Source organism: Mustela erminea, chromosome 10 (assembly GCF_009829155.1).
Source record: "Mustela erminea isolate mMusErm1 chromosome 10, mMusErm1.Pri, whole genome shotgun sequence".
Classification (NCBI taxonomy): domain Eukaryota; kingdom Metazoa; phylum Chordata; class Mammalia; order Carnivora; family Mustelidae; genus Mustela; species Mustela erminea.
The window spans coordinates 29,294,605-29,311,932 of NC_045623.1; the positions used below are offsets into that span (position 1 = coordinate 29,294,605).

Genomic DNA, 17,328 nt, shown 5'->3' on the forward strand with positions numbered 1-17,328 from the left:
AATTCAAAAGCATTAAACTCTGGACCACAAGCACAGATTAAATTTTCTGGAGGAAAATATCTCATTCATTTCGTAACCTTCTCTCAAATATCCCATTTGTTGAATTGAACTCCTAAAATGATTCTCTATCCCACAAAGATACTCCACATAGTCATTTAAAGACATTTTTTCTCCTATATCTTACATGTCAGTGCTCCAGCTGTTAGAAGGATGATTTTAGAAAATCAGTAAGAACAAGTTGATACATGAGAAAACAATGACTCACAGCTGACTTTATCTGTCTTCTGTGTTTTTGTGTGACATTCAAGATCCACAAAACATCTGGAGAAGAGCAGCACACACAGGTCCAATGAACACTGGCTGAGCACTAGGTCTGGCTGTGCTAGACACCTCTGGTAGCACGGGGCACACCACTCAGGCCCAGAGAAGTTAAGCTATTTGCCCCAAGCCACACAGTTGGTTAAGCAGGAGAGCCAGCAACACAGCCCTGCCTGGCTCCTGAGTGCATGTGTTTGCTTCATACTAGATCTTGACACAGAATAATTCAAGGGTTAGAATAATAAAAAAATCTCCTCTAAGATGTGACTGTTTTTCATTTTAAATGCCTCATTCAGATTGGTGTTATGTTAATTTGACCTTCAATTTTTTTTTTTTTTTAAGGTGTTGTGTAATGGACCAGGAACATGTGTTCCTATCTGCATATCTGCCCTTCTCCTTGGGATACTAGGAATAAAGAAAGTGATCATTGTCTATGTTGAAAGCATCTGCCGAGTAGAACACTTATCCCTGTCCGGAAAGATTCTGTTTCACCTCTCCGATTACTTCATTGTTCAGTGGCCGGCTCTTAAGGAAAAGTATCCCAAGTCTGTGTACCTCGGGCGAATTGTTTGACAAATGACAGCTTACTTCTCTAGAATTTTGCAGCCAACCATATTTATTATAACTGGAGTAGAAAAAACTACATGTTTATTGTGAAGGCTTCTGCGGGTCCTGAGAATTATTGGTAGTGAAGAGTAAAAAATGTGTAAATAATCCAGTTAGGAGACTGACGGTGCTCTTATAATTACAAACATTAAGGGGCACCTGGGTGGCTCAGTTGGTTAAGCATTAGATTCAGGTCATGATCTCAGGGTCGTGAAATCGAGCCCCATGTCAGGTTCCCCACTCAGCATGGAGTCAGCTTGAGATTCTCTTTCTGCCCCTCCCCCCCCCACGTGTGTGTTCTCTTTCTCTCTCAAATAAATAAAATATTTTTAAAAAATTAAAAATAAAACAAACATTAACCATTAAGTATTTATGCCTCTGTGCACCAAATTTCTTTTTTTATCACTACCTGCAAGTTATCTTCTGACTTGTTTTAGTAATATTTTTCCTACAGCTAAATACAGTATTAGTATGATTAGCAACATTTCCTGTTCTGCAGCTTTTTTTTTTTTTTTTTTTTTACAATATTCTGCATTGTAAAAAGAAAAGAAAGATATTTCTTAGTTTTTGTTCAGATACAGGAGGCTCTGTTTCCTGTATGGAAGTAGTGAAGTCCCCAGTGAATCCTTTGAGCATAAAGGAAGCAGTCATATTACATGGGCTTCATGACAAGTTGCACTCCACAGGCTTCCAGAGCCATGAGCATAAACCAGGATCTTTTTTTGTCTTCAGTTTTGCTTTGTGAGTCGTTGCTCTCAATCCAGAAGACTGCTTGAAATCTCTTGTTGAATCGTTAAAATAAATTAAAAGGTGACAACTGTCATAGTACTAAAAATGTAATTCTGTGGCTCAGGAATCCAAACACTCAAAACTTTTTTTTTTTTTTTTTTTTTAATGCTTTAGTAAATTCACAATGGTGAGGCTGTCGTCATCCCGGGCATTTTGAGATGTTTAGGCTCGGTAGAATATATTGGTACTAAACATTTATTTGAGGGTGTGCTATATGCCAGGAATTCTTCTAATCACTTTTCAAATATTAACTCGCAGAATCCTAATAACAACTCAGTTACAGTTATTATCCCCCTGTTACAGATGATTTGTCTAAGATCACATGACCAGTAAATGGCAAAACCAAGATTCCAGCCCCGGCAGCCTGGCTGGTGAGTGAAGCCCATTTCAGGGGCCTGTGGCCTGTGCCATCATCACATAGGGACCCACGCTCAGAGGGGCCCTGTGCTTGCTTTCATGCTCCGCTGTCACTCTCAGATTTCTTAAGAGACGTGGAACAAGGGACCCGCATTTTATTTTGCACCGATCCCCACAAATTATTTTGTTGGTCCTTGAGACCAACAAAAGAATCTGTGCTTGAGAATCTGTGCTACGCTGTCGATTACCGACAAAAATACAACACGGAGTGCGGGCCGGCAGCTCCTAAACAAATGGGAATTCTGTCCCCTCCTTCTAAGCTCTCTTCTTTAACAGGGAGAAGACCTCTTGTAGCATTTGAGGTTTTTATTTTCTCCTCTTAAATCTGTTTCAGAAGTATGATGTACATCTACTAGATGGTAAGAAATAAATGAAGAGAGGGAGTGTCGTGAAAATGCATGACTGCCCGAGAGATTGTACAGTCAACGTGTGGAGGCTGATCTAGCTTTTATTGCTCTTTGGGCAGATCTTCTCTGGATAAAGTAAGCACATCTGTCACTAGGACATTTTCCTAGGTCTTCAGTTGAGAAAACTCTCAGAACAGGGAAACTATTTTGCTGTCTGGTTCAGTGGCTGTGGGGCAGCCAGGAGGTAGTTCGTTGTGTGATTTGACTTTAATCGTCAAAGGTTAGGTGCTGCCTCTGCTTCCATTGATGGAAAGGCCTGGAATGTAGTAGACATTTCTCTACTTCTCTAGAGAGAAAGTGATTTTTTTTTTTTAAGAGGTAACAGCATGTACCTTTCTTCCCCTTTGCATTTTGCTCTGCTCTGCACTTTGTTCCTAAGCGGCTTTAGGTAAATAGTTGATGTATGAAATTGGACTGTGTTCTGTTTTGTTCATGCCTGTCTGTGCCAGTGCCACTCCCCGGACCCCAACAGGTAATCCTGCTGCGGGGGCTCCTGTCAGGCCGGAGTGCGCAGTGCTTAGGCCATAGAGAGTTGTTAGAAAAGATGCCATTATTTTTTCCAGAAATGTATGTCCCAGATGTTCTGTAGAGCCTTAACTTAAGCAGTGGTTAGCCTGGAATGTCAGAGGAAAAAAGTCTCGTGTGTGTTATATCCCTAAAAATTTAGGACTATCTTCCTGGATTCTGACTGCCGTGCACACATTCAGAGTGAGGTTTGCCGGTTCTGGATTATTTGGTAAACAAGCTCCCGCCCGGCTGTGTGTTGTTGTTATGGCTAATTCAGGTCCTCAAGGTCACACTAGCAAAGGGGTGCAGCTTGGAAAACATCATGCTGCAGTCTCAACTCAAACTGAAGATCAGTAGTAGCTAAGCAGTTAGCTTGTCCTTTCTGATTGCTCTGGAAACCGTCTGGAATGCACCTCTTACTGGAAGAGACTGTTCACGAAAAATTAATTGCATCAGTCTTTAAATGGGAGACAAGGAAACCACACATCCTGCCCACACCTACTTCCCTGGAAGATTTTTATCTACAGTTCAGTTGTCCTAAAGGGTTTCAGCAGCTTGCTCAGCTGAAAGTCTAACTATTTCAAATAGAACATCCAAAAGTCATCACGGGAAGCTTTAGCCAGGAACTTAGAGTGCTATGAAACCATGTCAACAAGAGGAATGCTGTATGGTTTTAGGCTGAATAGCAAGTCCTTGGTAGAAAGGAGATGACCCTAGCTTTCCCATATAAAAGCAACTTGAAATGTATTCGTTGGCTTTCCAAAGTGAGATTCAAACTGAGAAATGTACTACCCCCTTACTGTACGGTTCCTTAGATTGAATCAGTGCTTTATTTCTTTTTTTTTTTTTTAATCAGTGCTTTATTTCTTCTGCAAAGTCCCATCTCACCAAAAGGAGTTTGACAGCAATGTCTTAAGCCTCTTTTATCCATAGGAAGAACATCATCATGAGGGTTAAAGAAGATTGTCCTTCTCCATACAGCTCACTCCATACAGTGGAGCCATGTGGAGTTTCTTTCCCATGATTCCAACTGTCCAGCAGTGAGCAGACACCCGGATTTCCTTGTCTGCCCTGAAACTTTCTTCCATTCAGCCCACCACTCTAGTGCTCTAAAAACAAATGATCTACACTTACGTTCTTGCTGCCAACTCAGTTTAAACATGGATTTGACATAGCTCCCCTTTTCCCTTCCATAGTAGTCAACTGATGCTAGCCTCTGTCATCTCTCTCAAGCAACAACTTTGGAATAATTGTTGTTTTGTACTCTCTTCCTTAATCCATATATAATTGGTTCCCCTCCCCTTTTTTTTAATATCCCCAGATTTTTCCCTTGTCTTTCCATCCTCATCTCTCCTTGTCATCTGAATTCACCTATTGGTTCTGCCTTTGAACTAGTTCACACCCACCCTTTCCTCTTCAGTCCCATGATCACAACCTAAGCTTGTTTTATTAGCACATTTGTTGAGGAACTGAGGCATAGAAAGATTAAGTACCTTATCCAAGATTTTATAATTAGAAAGTGGCAGAGCCAAGAATTGAACCAAGGCACTCTAGCTCCAGCCAGACTTACCTTAACAGCTAGGTTAGGGGGGCGCCTGGGTGGCTCAGTGGGTTAAGCCACTGCCTTCAGCTCAGGTCATGATCTCAGGGTCTTGGGATCGAGTCCCACATTGGGCTCTCTGCTCGGCGGGGAGCCTGCTTCCCTCTCTCTCTCTCTCTCTGCCTGCCTCTCCATCTACTTGTGATTTCGCTCTGTCAAATAAATAAATAAAATCTCTAAAAACAAACAAACAAAAACAGCTAGGTTAGGTTTAAAAAAAAAAAAGTGCTAGGAAGGAGGTGAACAGGGCGCTGTGAAGGACAAGAAGGTACTGGGTACTCTAGAGAGAGATACCAGGCAAGACCTCTCTGAGAAGGATGTTTTAGCGGCAGTCTGAAGGATAAGCTTGAATATTTGTCCTCCTCCTTCCACTTCCTCTCCCAACTTCCATTTCACCTCCGCCACAAACTTCCCCATCTCTCACAGCCTTGTTTCAGCTTCTTCTCTAAACACCTCGGTGACATAGCCACCCACACCTAAGGTCAGCGCTGAGCTACAGACATTCATACCGCAGTACCTTCTTCTTAGAAATACCTGTAGAGGGAAGAAATGAATGCTTCTGATAATTATTTCTTTACGTTCATGTTACATCGGGTACTATACCTCATACTTTCATGTTCTTGGTCCATTCTTGGTCACAGCTGCCACAGTTCTGGTCCAAACACGGGCACTGACTAACCATATAAATTCTCACACCTTCAGACTTTGTCTAGGCCTACTTAGTTACAGCTCATCTAGACCAATGTTCTCAAACTTTCTGGTCTCAGGACCTCATTATAGTCTTGAGAATTATCGAAGACCCAACCAACTTTTGTTTATGGTGACTACCTTCATCGCTATTTACCGTATTAGAAATTAAGACAGGGAAACATCTGAAATAAGAGAATACACAGGACACATATCATTAACTATCAGAGCAATGACATCCTCACACATCATGAAGCATCTAGAAAACTGTAAGATCCCGAGAGAATGAGCAGGAAAAAGGAAAGTGACACCTTTACATTATTATAGAAGTAGCTTTGATCTCATGGGCCCCTGAAAAGGTCTTGAGAACACCCCAGGGGCCGCTGGGCTACATTTGGAGAACTGCTCCCCTACATAATGGCACATCAATAACTTCATCTCCATCAGCCTTTAGTCAGTCAATGATCTATGTACTAGTTTTCTATTGCTATGTAACAAATAGCCATGAATCAGAGGCTTCAGACAACACCTGTTCTCCCACTGTTCTGTAGGTTAGAAATCCAGTCCGGAGATACCTGCTTCTCTGCTCAGGGTCTCACAAGGCTCTATTCAAGAAGACAGCCGCAGCTTGGTTCAGATCCGGAACTCTGGACCTTCTTCTAAGCTTCTTCAGGTCACTGCTGGCAGACTTTAGTTCCTTGTAGTTGTAGGACTCATGCCGACCTGTTCCTTAAAGGCCAATGAGAGTCTCTACTGCTGTTTGTCTCTTTTAAAGGATGGATGTGACTGGGTCAGGCACACATAGGATAATCTGCCTTTTAATTAACTCAAAATCAATTGATGAGGGACTATCCATCTGCAAAATCCCTTTTGCCATATTAATGTAACATAATCAGGGGAGTTATAGCCCATGGTATTGACAGGCCCCACCAATATATGGGGATTATAAAGGTGTGGATGGGACAGGGTGGAATATTGATGGCCATCGAGAATTCTGCCAACTACAATCTGCCAGAGGTGTTTTGTTTGGGGGGGGGGGATGTTTTTCAAACCTTCCACTTGGACTATAAACTGCCTTAGGATTCAAGTTTTGTAATTTTTTTTAATACAGGAAATGCATGTCTTCCAAACTACATCACTTTTCCAGCAAGTTCTTCTGTGCTTGGTTTGTTTACCTGTCGAATAGGCATAATGATGGTCCCTCCTTACAGAGTTGTGGGCACCAAACTAAGATGGCACACATACCCCCTTTAGCACAGAACCTGACACATAATAAGCCCTGAGTAACTTTGTGTCTCCAGGTGACCAACATGACTTCCATGGTATGTAAGTTGCCTGAAGAAAGGTGTCCTTAAACTAAATGCAGCGACCATTTCCCACCCTCTAGGATAACTATAGTAAAAAGTTGTCTTGAAAGCAGAAAATAACAAGGGTTGCCAAGGATGAGGAGAAATTAAAACCCTCATACATTGCTGGCGGGGACACAGGCTGCTTCAGCAGCTGTGGAAAACAGTTTCTCAGCTCCTTAAAAAAAGTTAAACATAGAATTACCATATGGCCCAGCAATTCCGCTCCTAGTTATACACTCCAGAGAATTGAAAGCACATGTTTTTACAAAAACTTGTACATGAGTGTTCATACCGGCATTACATAATAGACAAAAAGTAGAAACAACCCAGAGGTCCACTGAGCAATGACTGGATTAACGAAATGTGGTATAACCATACAATGGGACATGACTTGGTCCCAGAAAGGAATGAAGTACATGACATGATACAACATGGATAAATGAACCTTGGAAACATGGTCAGTGAAAGAAGCCAGTCACTAAAGACCACATATTGAATGATTCCCTTTATATGAAATGTCCAGAATAGTCAAATCCATAGACAGAAAGTAGAGTTACTATTGCCAGAGGCTGTGGAAGGGGCAATAGAGGTGATTCCTAAGGGGGATAGGATTTCTTTTCTGGGTGATGAAAGTGTTCTGGGATTAGATCGTGATTGTGGTTGTAGAACTCTGTACCAAAAATGACTGAATTGTATGTACACTTTAAATGGGTGAATTTTAAGGAATGTGAATTCTTTCTCAAAAAAAAAAAAAATGATTTCTCCATCCTCAGTAGTAAAGGAGTCTATCCGTGTCTATTTGTGGGTGTATATACAGATGGAAAAAGACCAAACTGAAGGCTAGGCACAGCCTCCAGGAAGCTGCTACAGGGAATGTGCTTGTTTATTGTGATTCCACCTCTGCCCACGGCCAAAGACGAAACAAAGACTGAAGGTGCCAGACACAAAGCATGGCTTTAGGGAAGAGCTGAGTAAGAACTGGATGAAATAGCCTACGGAGAGGGCCTGGAGGAAGAAGATGGTCTCAGCACAAAATAACTCTTTCAAGGAGCTCCTCACTAGAGACACCTCAAAACATGGCCTCACACCAGCAAAGAGCCTAGACAACAGAGTCCCTTGTATCGTCCACAGTTGGCCATCCACGTGCCTTCTGCAGTAGGACCTTGACTTCTTCGTCAAGAGCTATTGACAGGTGGCTCTCCCTCTGAATCTAACTAAACTGGCCTGAGTGTCTTGTCAGACCATTAGAATGCTGCAAGAGTGTGAAGTGATGTTCTGACTTGGTCTCTTGAAATGTTTGCCCTCTAGACGCTCCGCCTTGGGATATCCTCTCAGTATGCAGCCACCGTCTTCGAGAAATCCAAGCCACATGCAGAGACAATGTGTGGTTGTTCTGGTTCCCCAACACATTCGAGTACAGACTTTGAGTCATCTCGATCAAGGGTGCTAGACATGCGAGGAGAGAAGTCTCCAGATGATTCCAGCCCCGTCATTCTCATCACTCCCTGCCTTTTTAGTTCTCCAGGCTGAGGCTCAGACACTGTACCCTGTGAATTTCTGACCCACAGAGTCCATGAACAAGATGAAAAGGCTCCTGTTTTCTGCCACTAAGTTCTGAGGGAATTTGTTACAAAGCAATAGGTAATTGGAACAATAACCTTTCAGAAGGAGCCAGTCTCTCCAAAGTTTGGTTACCTTGGCTTAATATTAGGAGAGGAAACGATTTCTCGCCTCAAGGCAAAAGGAAGAAAACGTATTTCTATACCATGGATAGGAAAAGGCTTTTTTTTTTTTTTCCTCCTTGCTTCTTAGCCTGTATGTAGCAGTGAAACAGAAACCAATGGATTCTTTTAAATCTTTTAACCATATGCAGATGAATAAGCAACTGGTTGGACTTGGTTCCTAATCTCTTTTCCTTTCCTGAATAACTTTTTTTTCCACTCTAATAAACTTTAGCATTGAAACAGAAGTCATGTGTCCCATACATGACGATTAACAGCAAGAATGTAGAAAACGAGATAGCTGCTAAGCACAAAAACTTAATTAATAGCCAAGCCATTCAACCAAAAATCAGAACAGTGTTTCTGGCAGGGAAATGTGAAATCTTTGTTTTCTAACTTGGAATTCCTTTTTTTTTTTTTTTTTTTTTTTTTTCCACTCCCAGTCTTTTTAGGATTGTGATTTAAAATTCAGGGACTCCACAGAGAACTTTAAGTTCTTGGTTGAACTCCCCTGATTGAAGTGCATTAATCTTTCAATGAGAGGCCACCCTTCCCATCCCTGGGCTCCCCCAGGGGAATTGCCAAAGCCCAAAATACAAAAACCAAGACTCGTGCAGGAACAAAATGACAGGAAAGCCAAACAGCAGCACAAGGGATGAAGGAGTTTGGAATGACCGGCTTCTCTCTCACAGAAAAGGGCAGAGAAGTTTCATTCTTAGAAAGAAGGTGAGGGGGGCCAGAAGAAAACAAGACCTTTACGGTAATACCATATACAGAGTTGGCAGAAATTTGGCAAAGAATAAAAGTATCCAAAATGTTCGCTTATTCAGTTCCTCCTGAAGTTCCATTTTCAAGCTCATTATCCCCAACTGCTCTGGACATGGAATCGTGCAAGGGCCCCGGAAGGGCCCAAGCCTCAGTCCATCGACCCCCAGCAGAACAAGCTGAATCTGAAGTGGTCAGATAGAGAGCTTTAATGTTCACCAAAATCATAGAGAAAACAAGTTATTTATGGATGAAATGATAGAATGTCTGAGGTTTGATTCAAAACCCATTGGCAGGGGAGTTTATGGATGAAACAGGGCAGAAGCTGGGGACAGTGAGGGCAGGGGGCCTCAGACACCAGACTGATCACATTGTTGCCTCTACTTTCCTGCCTATATGAGCATTCCCATAACTAAAAGTTTAAGGGTGCCTGGCTGACTCAGAAGAGTGTGAAACTGTTGATCTTGGGATTATGAGTTCAAGGCCCATGTTGGGTGCCTAGATTACTTAAATAAATAAACCTTTAAAAGTTTGTGTGGATTTTTTTTTTAAGATTTTATTTGTTTATTTATTTGACATACAAAGAGCAATCACAAGTAGGCAGAGAGGCAGGCAGAGAGAGAGAGGGAAGCAGGCTCCCCGCTAAGCAGAGAGCCCGATGCAGGACTCGATCCCAGGACCCTGGGATCATGACCTGAGCCAAAGGCAGAGGCTTAACCCACTGAGCCACCCAGGCACCCACCTTTAAAAGTTTTAAAAATAGAAAATCATTTTTTAGTGAGAGTGAGAAATCTTCAGATGCTAAAAGGTCAAATACTATATTATTATGGATAAAAGAAAACAAACCAGGTTTTAGAATGAGAACAAGAAATTTCAAATTTACTTTTCTTTCATATTTAACTCATGAAAAGAAAGGAGTCAGCCTGTAAGTCTGATTCCTGAACCAGAATAGGTTTTTCCGACTTCAAATATTCACTCTGGGGCCTTTCAGTCCCCTGCTATCAAGTACAAAATGTCACCTTCTTCTTTATCCATATGCTTCTCATCGTTCCGTAAATATTTGAGGTGTTCCAACATCAACAAGACGAGCCGTTCCTAGGAGGCCTAGGAGCGTAGACTACCGCTGAGGGTGCCCCTTTCTCCAAGGACACACTCCCTGGCCCTTTTCAGAAATCACCACAGCACAAGTCACCTCTGTGGACCTTGAATATTAAAGCTGGTTGTGATCTCACGTCTTCAGGTTGCTGAAGAGAATGCATTGTGGAGCAGAGAGAAGAAAGGCAGCTGGATGTTAAGGGCTTAACAGTGGTTAATTTTACTCTTTTTGTGTCTCCTCAGCACGTAACATAAAGGACTTGAACGAGATCATGCTTGAGTTCTCTTCCAACCATATCTTCCTTCATTCATGCCGGGTGCTGCACTGACCATGGGACAGGCACTGACCCAATTAATCCTTAGATCCAGGCAACAGAGGCCCCCCACTCCAGAGACCCCTCCATTTGCCACTTCCCTCCTCATAGGGTCTAGATGATATGACCACTTGGAGCCCACACTCCCTTTCTAGACCAAGCTCTGGCTGCCTAGGACCATAGCCTCACCTGCCTCAGTGGTCCAGGCCTCCTCCTGTGGCTTGCGTGGGTCTCTTCCCCAGGTACGCCCTCCCATGGCTGGCTGACTGGCCAGTCTGGGGTGAGAGGGCAGGAGTGTGAAAGGATCAGGACCTGGAGGTTGGGGTGTGGACGCTCTGCCCAAAGCTCCTCATGGCGAGATAGGACCAAGTCCAAAGAGAAGGGAGATGGGGACCTGGCTGAGGTCCTACAAATGGTGGGGGGTGGGGGCACCTAATGAGGTATGCATCACCATCATCATCATCATCATCATCATCATCATTATTAATGAGTCTATTTTACAGAGCCTAAAACCGAGACACAGAAGCTAGAGTAATTTGCCCCCAGTCGCACAGCTGGTGAGTGGCCGAGCCAGGGCTCGGGTTGCTCTCCTTGCGATTCCACGCTCTTCCCTTTCATGCTGCCACCCAGCAAAACCGCAGACTCCACCACCCCCGGCGCCTCTCAGGAGACACAGAGATGGTCCTGAAAAGCCGTGGGCCCCCTCCCCCGGGGTAAGGGGGGGGCGGTCTCCTGTATCCCACCTAATCAGTGCCCACCAAGAATGTAGCAGACAGCAGTGGTGGCAAAGCCTCCTCCAAAAACAGTGACCATGGGAAGTTGATTCAACAGAAAAATATTTGATGCAAGAGTATGACAGTTAATCCTAGGATTTCACTTTTTGTTCTGAACTTCTGACCCCCAGCTGCTGGTGCAGCCACGGAATATCAAGAAGGTAACCAAACTAGATTTTAACCCTGGAGAACGAGCATGTGGCCAATCAAATAAGTCGGTCTTTGTTGACTTCCTCTAAAATCTAAAACCAGGAAACGACGTCTAATATGCGAAGACCCCCACCTTCCCTTCAAGGACATCCTGAGGTCCAGAAATAAAATCTAAACAAACATCCTTTCGAGGACTCTTCATAAAACATCCAGCAAACTCTAGGTCATCTGAAAAAGCCAATTTCTCAACAAAGCTATAAAAATATTCCTAGAGTATTTTTAGAACACATAATTTGAGGGACTTAATATCAGGTACTCGATCTAGTTCAGTTTGGGTACTAACCACAAATATCTGAAGTCGGTAATAATAATCGTAGCTAACAGTGTTGAGTCCTTGTTAGGCACAGGGTCTGATTCTTTGTCTTCCATGTGGACTCCCTCTGCTGACCCTCACTACGCCACGTGAAGTAGTTTGGGTTATGGCTGCTTTATAGACAAGGAACAGAGAACTACACACAATGGGCTTTATCAAAGTGCCATGCATAATAGAAAAAAATCAGAAACCATCTAAACTGAATAAGTTGTATGTCCAGACAGCAGACTAGTGTGCAGTCATTAAAAAATCATATTGTTGAGGAATATTTAACGGCACAGAAAAATGCTTTAAAATAATACATTAAATAAGGTTTTTGAAATCCTGCAAACAAGTGTATATTATGAGCACAGTTTTCAACTCTATGTAAATAGATGCAAAGTTTTAAAAGGGCTACAAATATATAAAAAGTTTCAAATGAGAATCTCTGAGTTAAGGAGTTATATATGAAGTTTATTCTGTGATTTTTTTTTTAAATTCTGTTTTGATTAGGAATAACATAATGAAAGAAAAGTTTTGTTGTTGTTGTTGTTTTAAATGACTGAATTCTTGTGAACCACTGGCTCAGGGAGTAGAAAGAAGGAAACCACGATATGTCCATAGAAATTCCATGCTGGCGAGAGTAATAGACAATAATAGCAATAACTACTTACTAAACCTGTGTCTCAGACTTCCTGTTGTACATGCAGCTTTCACAACATCTCACTTGATCCTGCAAAGGCACTGAGAAGGAGGAAGCTTAGCTCCCATTTTTCAGATGGTGAAAATAAAGCCTTAAGAGGCTGTGGCTTTTCCAAGGCTGCCCAGATGGTAACATAGTCGAGGCAAGGCTAGAATCTGGGGATATTCCGTCCCAGTGCAGCATCTGTGAACACAGGCCCAATGTGTGGGCAGCCAGAAATGTGTTGTCCTGGCCACATTCTGACTTATTTAACATGATATTGAGTAAGTATGGCAGCCGACTAAGCCCCATGCCCATTTAGGGGAAGGCCAGTGAAATAGGAATCTGGAGATCTGAGTTCTAGTCTTGGATCTGCCATTAATTAGTTCCGTGGGCAAATCCTGTGATCTCTCTGTTCGTCTACATCCAATACAAATGTAATGGAGATTCTTAGGCTCAGCGCCTGTCCTGGAGGTCAGCTGCCTGCATCGTCACCTGCCAAAACCCCCTAATACTCTTCCAGAAGCTTTGAATGGCAGAGTTCATTTCTACTGAACATGAGGGGGAGGAGGGTTGAATCACATATCGCAAACAAAACATTCTTACCGTTTCCTTTGAATACTTCCTTTTCCTCCCAAATTCCCTCTTCCCTCACCAGCTGCCCAAATTCTCCTTTTCTGTTTCTTTCTCCCTTTACAACAAAAAGAAAACAAAAAAATCTTTTCGTCCCTTTTTGGGGAGCCACACTGTCCAAGATTTCTCCCCGTTCCAAGTCTATTTTCATTTAACAAATATTTATCACATGCCTGCTGTCTCCCAGGACTGTTCCTTCTTGCATAGAGTAATCCTACCTGGTCTCAGCTTCTGTTTGCATCTAGCCAGACAGCCTGGTTGCGGGGGTGGGGGTGAGAGAGGGGATAGGGAGTATTTTAATTATTAATCATTGTTGTAGTGTTACATATAAAACAAAAACAAGAGGTGAATACTTACTGTTTTTAAAGAAATTCTGCCTCTATTTTTTTTTTTTTTTGATGATTCTATGATTCCATTAAAGTAAATTCATCATACCTTCCTTACTCACCTAGGACTGCCGGGAACACTGTAAAAAGTGCCAGGCCAATTTTCTCAAAAGACTCTATTGACTCCATAAACCCAACCTTAATTCTTTAAAGCTGTCTGATCATATCATAGAGTCTATACATGTCTCTCTCAAACATGGCATTCCAATCAGTGTCTTGGCAATAACCAATGCTTCCAGCGTCCTATTATAAGGAGAACAAATTCTTATCAAACCCGTATAAATAGCTCTATTGCCATGAAAATATAAGAATACTCACTGAGAGTTTCCAAGTTCTAGGGGGATGAAATGGGGAGAAAAAGATACATGTGCCCTATTTGTTCACAAACGTATATTTTACCAAATTGCTACAAGGCATAGTTAGCTTAAAAGAAAAGAGGAAATGTTTTCCTTAAATCTGGAAGAACAAAACATTTTTGACATCAGCAATGTTTCAAACAAAGTCATAAAAAATTATGGTTATCCTCCTCCGTTCATGCAGTCCCACTTAATTAATTCTTGTACCTTAGATCCAGTTTTTTCATTAGTTCTGGAAATTCTTAACTGGTTGAGTTTGATGATCTTAAAGTTATCAGAAACCTGTTTTCCAGAGTACACATCAGATTTTCCATGAACCTCTCTGAAGATGAAATATATTTGCAAAATATCAGAATAAAACAATAACCATCTATAAATGACAAAAGACTTAATAAGGCCGATGGTGAAAGATCTGATGAAAGTTCATTATAATGCAATTGATGAGGAAATTTGGTTATTTTATGCCACGCAACATTTTAAGATAATAACTAGAATTATGACTGATAACATTATAGTAGGACATGTCAGAATTCTTAGAACTTTATATAATTTCTGAACATGTATTAACAACATTCACCCATATAACACAGCCCAGAAAGGTTTATCACTGCTTATTTAGCAATGTTTCCCATGTAATTTAGAATAACAAATAAGGCTGATTAGTTTAACATCTCTCTTTTTATTAGGAGAGAGAACAAATCCTTTGACTTGTCCCAGAAACCCTCTGGAAATGCCCAAAATTTGTTTGAGGTAAAACAGACTTTGTCTAGAATCTGATTTGGGGAGATTTTGTTAAAAATATCAAAGAGGTTTTAAAACACTTGGTCAGCTAGTATCATAGGTCACCGTGAAACAATGCTTAGCTATCCATTTAACCATGGTGACTATTAAAGACGTCTCAGGCAAATACCAGAAGTTAAGATGTTGTAAGTAAAACTGAGCTCTTTCAATAGAGAAGACTCATTTGTTGTTGTTTTAAGTAATCAGACACCTGAACATTAAAACACAAAATATTTTCTTTCTGGGCAGATTACTTAAAAGGTAAGGAGAAAACTTTTACAATTCCTTATCAGGAGCAAATTGAAAGTCCAAGCAAATTCTGTCCTTTTAATACCTGAAAGAAAACTAAGTTCTAGTGTTACGTAAGTACACTATTGATATTAAAGCTTTCTTTTAAAACCCTTATAACGAATCCATTCAGTTTCATTTGGTTTGATCACACATTAAATTCCTTTCCCCAAATCTTTTTTTTCACAAACCTCACAACTTTCTATGTCCATTTTATTTTGTCCTCTGTCAGATTTCCCACTCAGAAATAATCAGCTTTACTTTAAGGACAACTACTTTCTTTTCTCTCAACAAAAAATTGCATCTCCATTCCCCATATCTTTTCTCACCAAAACAAACAAACAAAATACCATATATCCTATGTTCCTTCCATACTGAGCTGTTTCCCTTAGTATTTCAGGTAACTTTAATTCCATATATTAATTAGAATTCTTAATCCTAAGAAGCCTTAATTTCTAGTGAAAACTAAGAAGTAAGCAATTGTGAAGTATGTTATGCCAGCATTCTTTAGGTTGGCAAATTTATGAATATGTTTCATAATTTCTAGAAACCTACATTTCCTTATAACAGAGGTTTTTAATGTGGCACAAGACATGTTTACTAATCAACCAAAATACCCTGCATTCCTTTGTAATAAGAGGTCAAAAGTAGGTAAACTTGGACTTGTTTAGCAATTAATGTTTCCATATTTTATTTTTTTTGGAAAAGGTCCAGACATTCAGTGAATTCCCATCATCTAATTTAACTTAGAAGGTAGAAGTCACCAAAGAGATTTGGAAAACTATTTAAGCAAACATACCATAAAATAATCATTGCAAAAAGTGCACCTAAAGACTCATCTATTTTACATGTATTCAGTTCATTTGTTCTTAACAATTATGCTTACATTCCTCCGTATTTCATGAGGCAGTAGTTAGCCATCACCTTAAGTTATTCTTCTTGCTGATAAATTCTTGTGACAGAGAGAACATGAGCTTTTTTGACTTTTAGAAAACCTAGGTAAAATAAAAGTATTCTACTTAATACTGATACCTCAAAGTATAATACGCGTCCGTATCCATTAAACTACCAAACTTAAGCTTCTTTTTATTTACCAGAAATTACCCTTGATAATGTGAACTTGAAAAACAACTGGATTAGTGTCTATTACATTTCTGAGATTTAGAAATACTTAATTCAAAAGTGCTTATTTTTAAGCTAAACAGAGCTCTTTTACAAATTCGTTTTAGCAATACAATTCAGAGGTAGAAAAGTAACCGTATCTCGAATGCCCACACACAGACCAACATATAGCCAAACACAGCTATCTTATACTTTAAAATTTTAGCCATGAAACAGGTGTAACAGTATCAAACTCGCTAGTTTATAAATAACAGTTGGAATAAGTTAAGTTTATCCACTCAGATGACTAAAGCTTTTTACTAGTTGTGAAGAAGACTTTTAAGATTTGTATTCATCCTTGAGAAGGAATCTCAACGAGGCTGTAGTCTATATAGAGTTTGGGCAAGAGAGCCTTTCCAGCCATTTATATTTTTAAGTTTTCTTTTCCTTTTTTTTTTTTCTTTCTGCCAGTCTCCAGTGAGTTTTAGTTACCTTCTAAGGTGTTTACATTTCAAAGACATGATAAGATTTACATCTTCAAGGCACAGAGAAAGAATGCAAGTTTTCTTCTAGGAATTTAGATGTATTTCTCCATTATCAGAAGTCTAAAAAAAATTTTTTAAAAATAAAAAAGTCTAGGGTAATTTCTATCTAAATTTTTTTCTTCTCCACTGTAGGACAATTATACTTCCACTGTCCTGATTTTTGTAGTACCTACAGATGTCTGAAGGCTAACAGGAAAGTATCTAAATAGATTTTTGAGTTACTTTCAGAGTTATGCTTTTGTTTTTCGAAAGAGTTAAGTTGTAAATCAGTAATTCTTGGGGCACCTGACTGGCTCAGTCAGTGGAGCATGTGACTATCTCTGGGTCATGAGTCTGTGCTGCCTCACGATGGGTGTGGAGATTATTTAAATAAATAAATAAATACGTTTTAAAAATTAATAATTCCTTTTTGAAATTTAATATTTTATTTTATATCTTATTTTATTTTTTATTTAATTTTTAAAAAACATTTTATTTATTTATTTGACAGAGATCACAAGCAGGCAGAGAGGCAGGCAGAGAGAGAGAGGGAAGCAGGCTCCCTCTGAGCAGAGATCCAGATGTGGGGCTCCATCCCAGGACCCTGGGACCATGACCTGAGCGAAGGCAGAGGCGCCAACCCACTGAGCAATCCAGGAGCCCCCATTTTATTTTATTTTAAAGTAATCTCTACACCCAACATGGGGCTCAGACTCACGACCCTGAGA

At 40.6% G+C, this 17,328-nt stretch overlaps 1 protein-coding gene across 4 annotated transcripts in view; it reads left to right on the forward strand.

The window, feature by feature from the left end:
• ALG14 (ALG14 UDP-N-acetylglucosaminyltransferase subunit) overlaps positions 1 to 17,328 on the forward strand; it is a 120,479-nt gene that overhangs the window by 87,352 nt on the left and 15,799 nt on the right. The window contains exon 4 of one of the 4 annotated variants that reach the window (XM_032303147.1): positions 7,989 to 8,410. The exons of 2 other annotated variants lie outside the window; for them this stretch is intronic. In XM_032303147.1, coding sequence (XP_032159038.1) covers positions 7,989 to 8,210 — 222 coding nt within the window. In that variant the 3' untranslated portion in view covers positions 8,211 to 8,410. Of the gene's footprint in view, positions 1 to 660; positions 1,147 to 7,988; positions 8,411 to 17,328 lie in introns of those variants that run through there. One more of the 4 variants, XM_032303146.1, reaches the window with a different exon arrangement.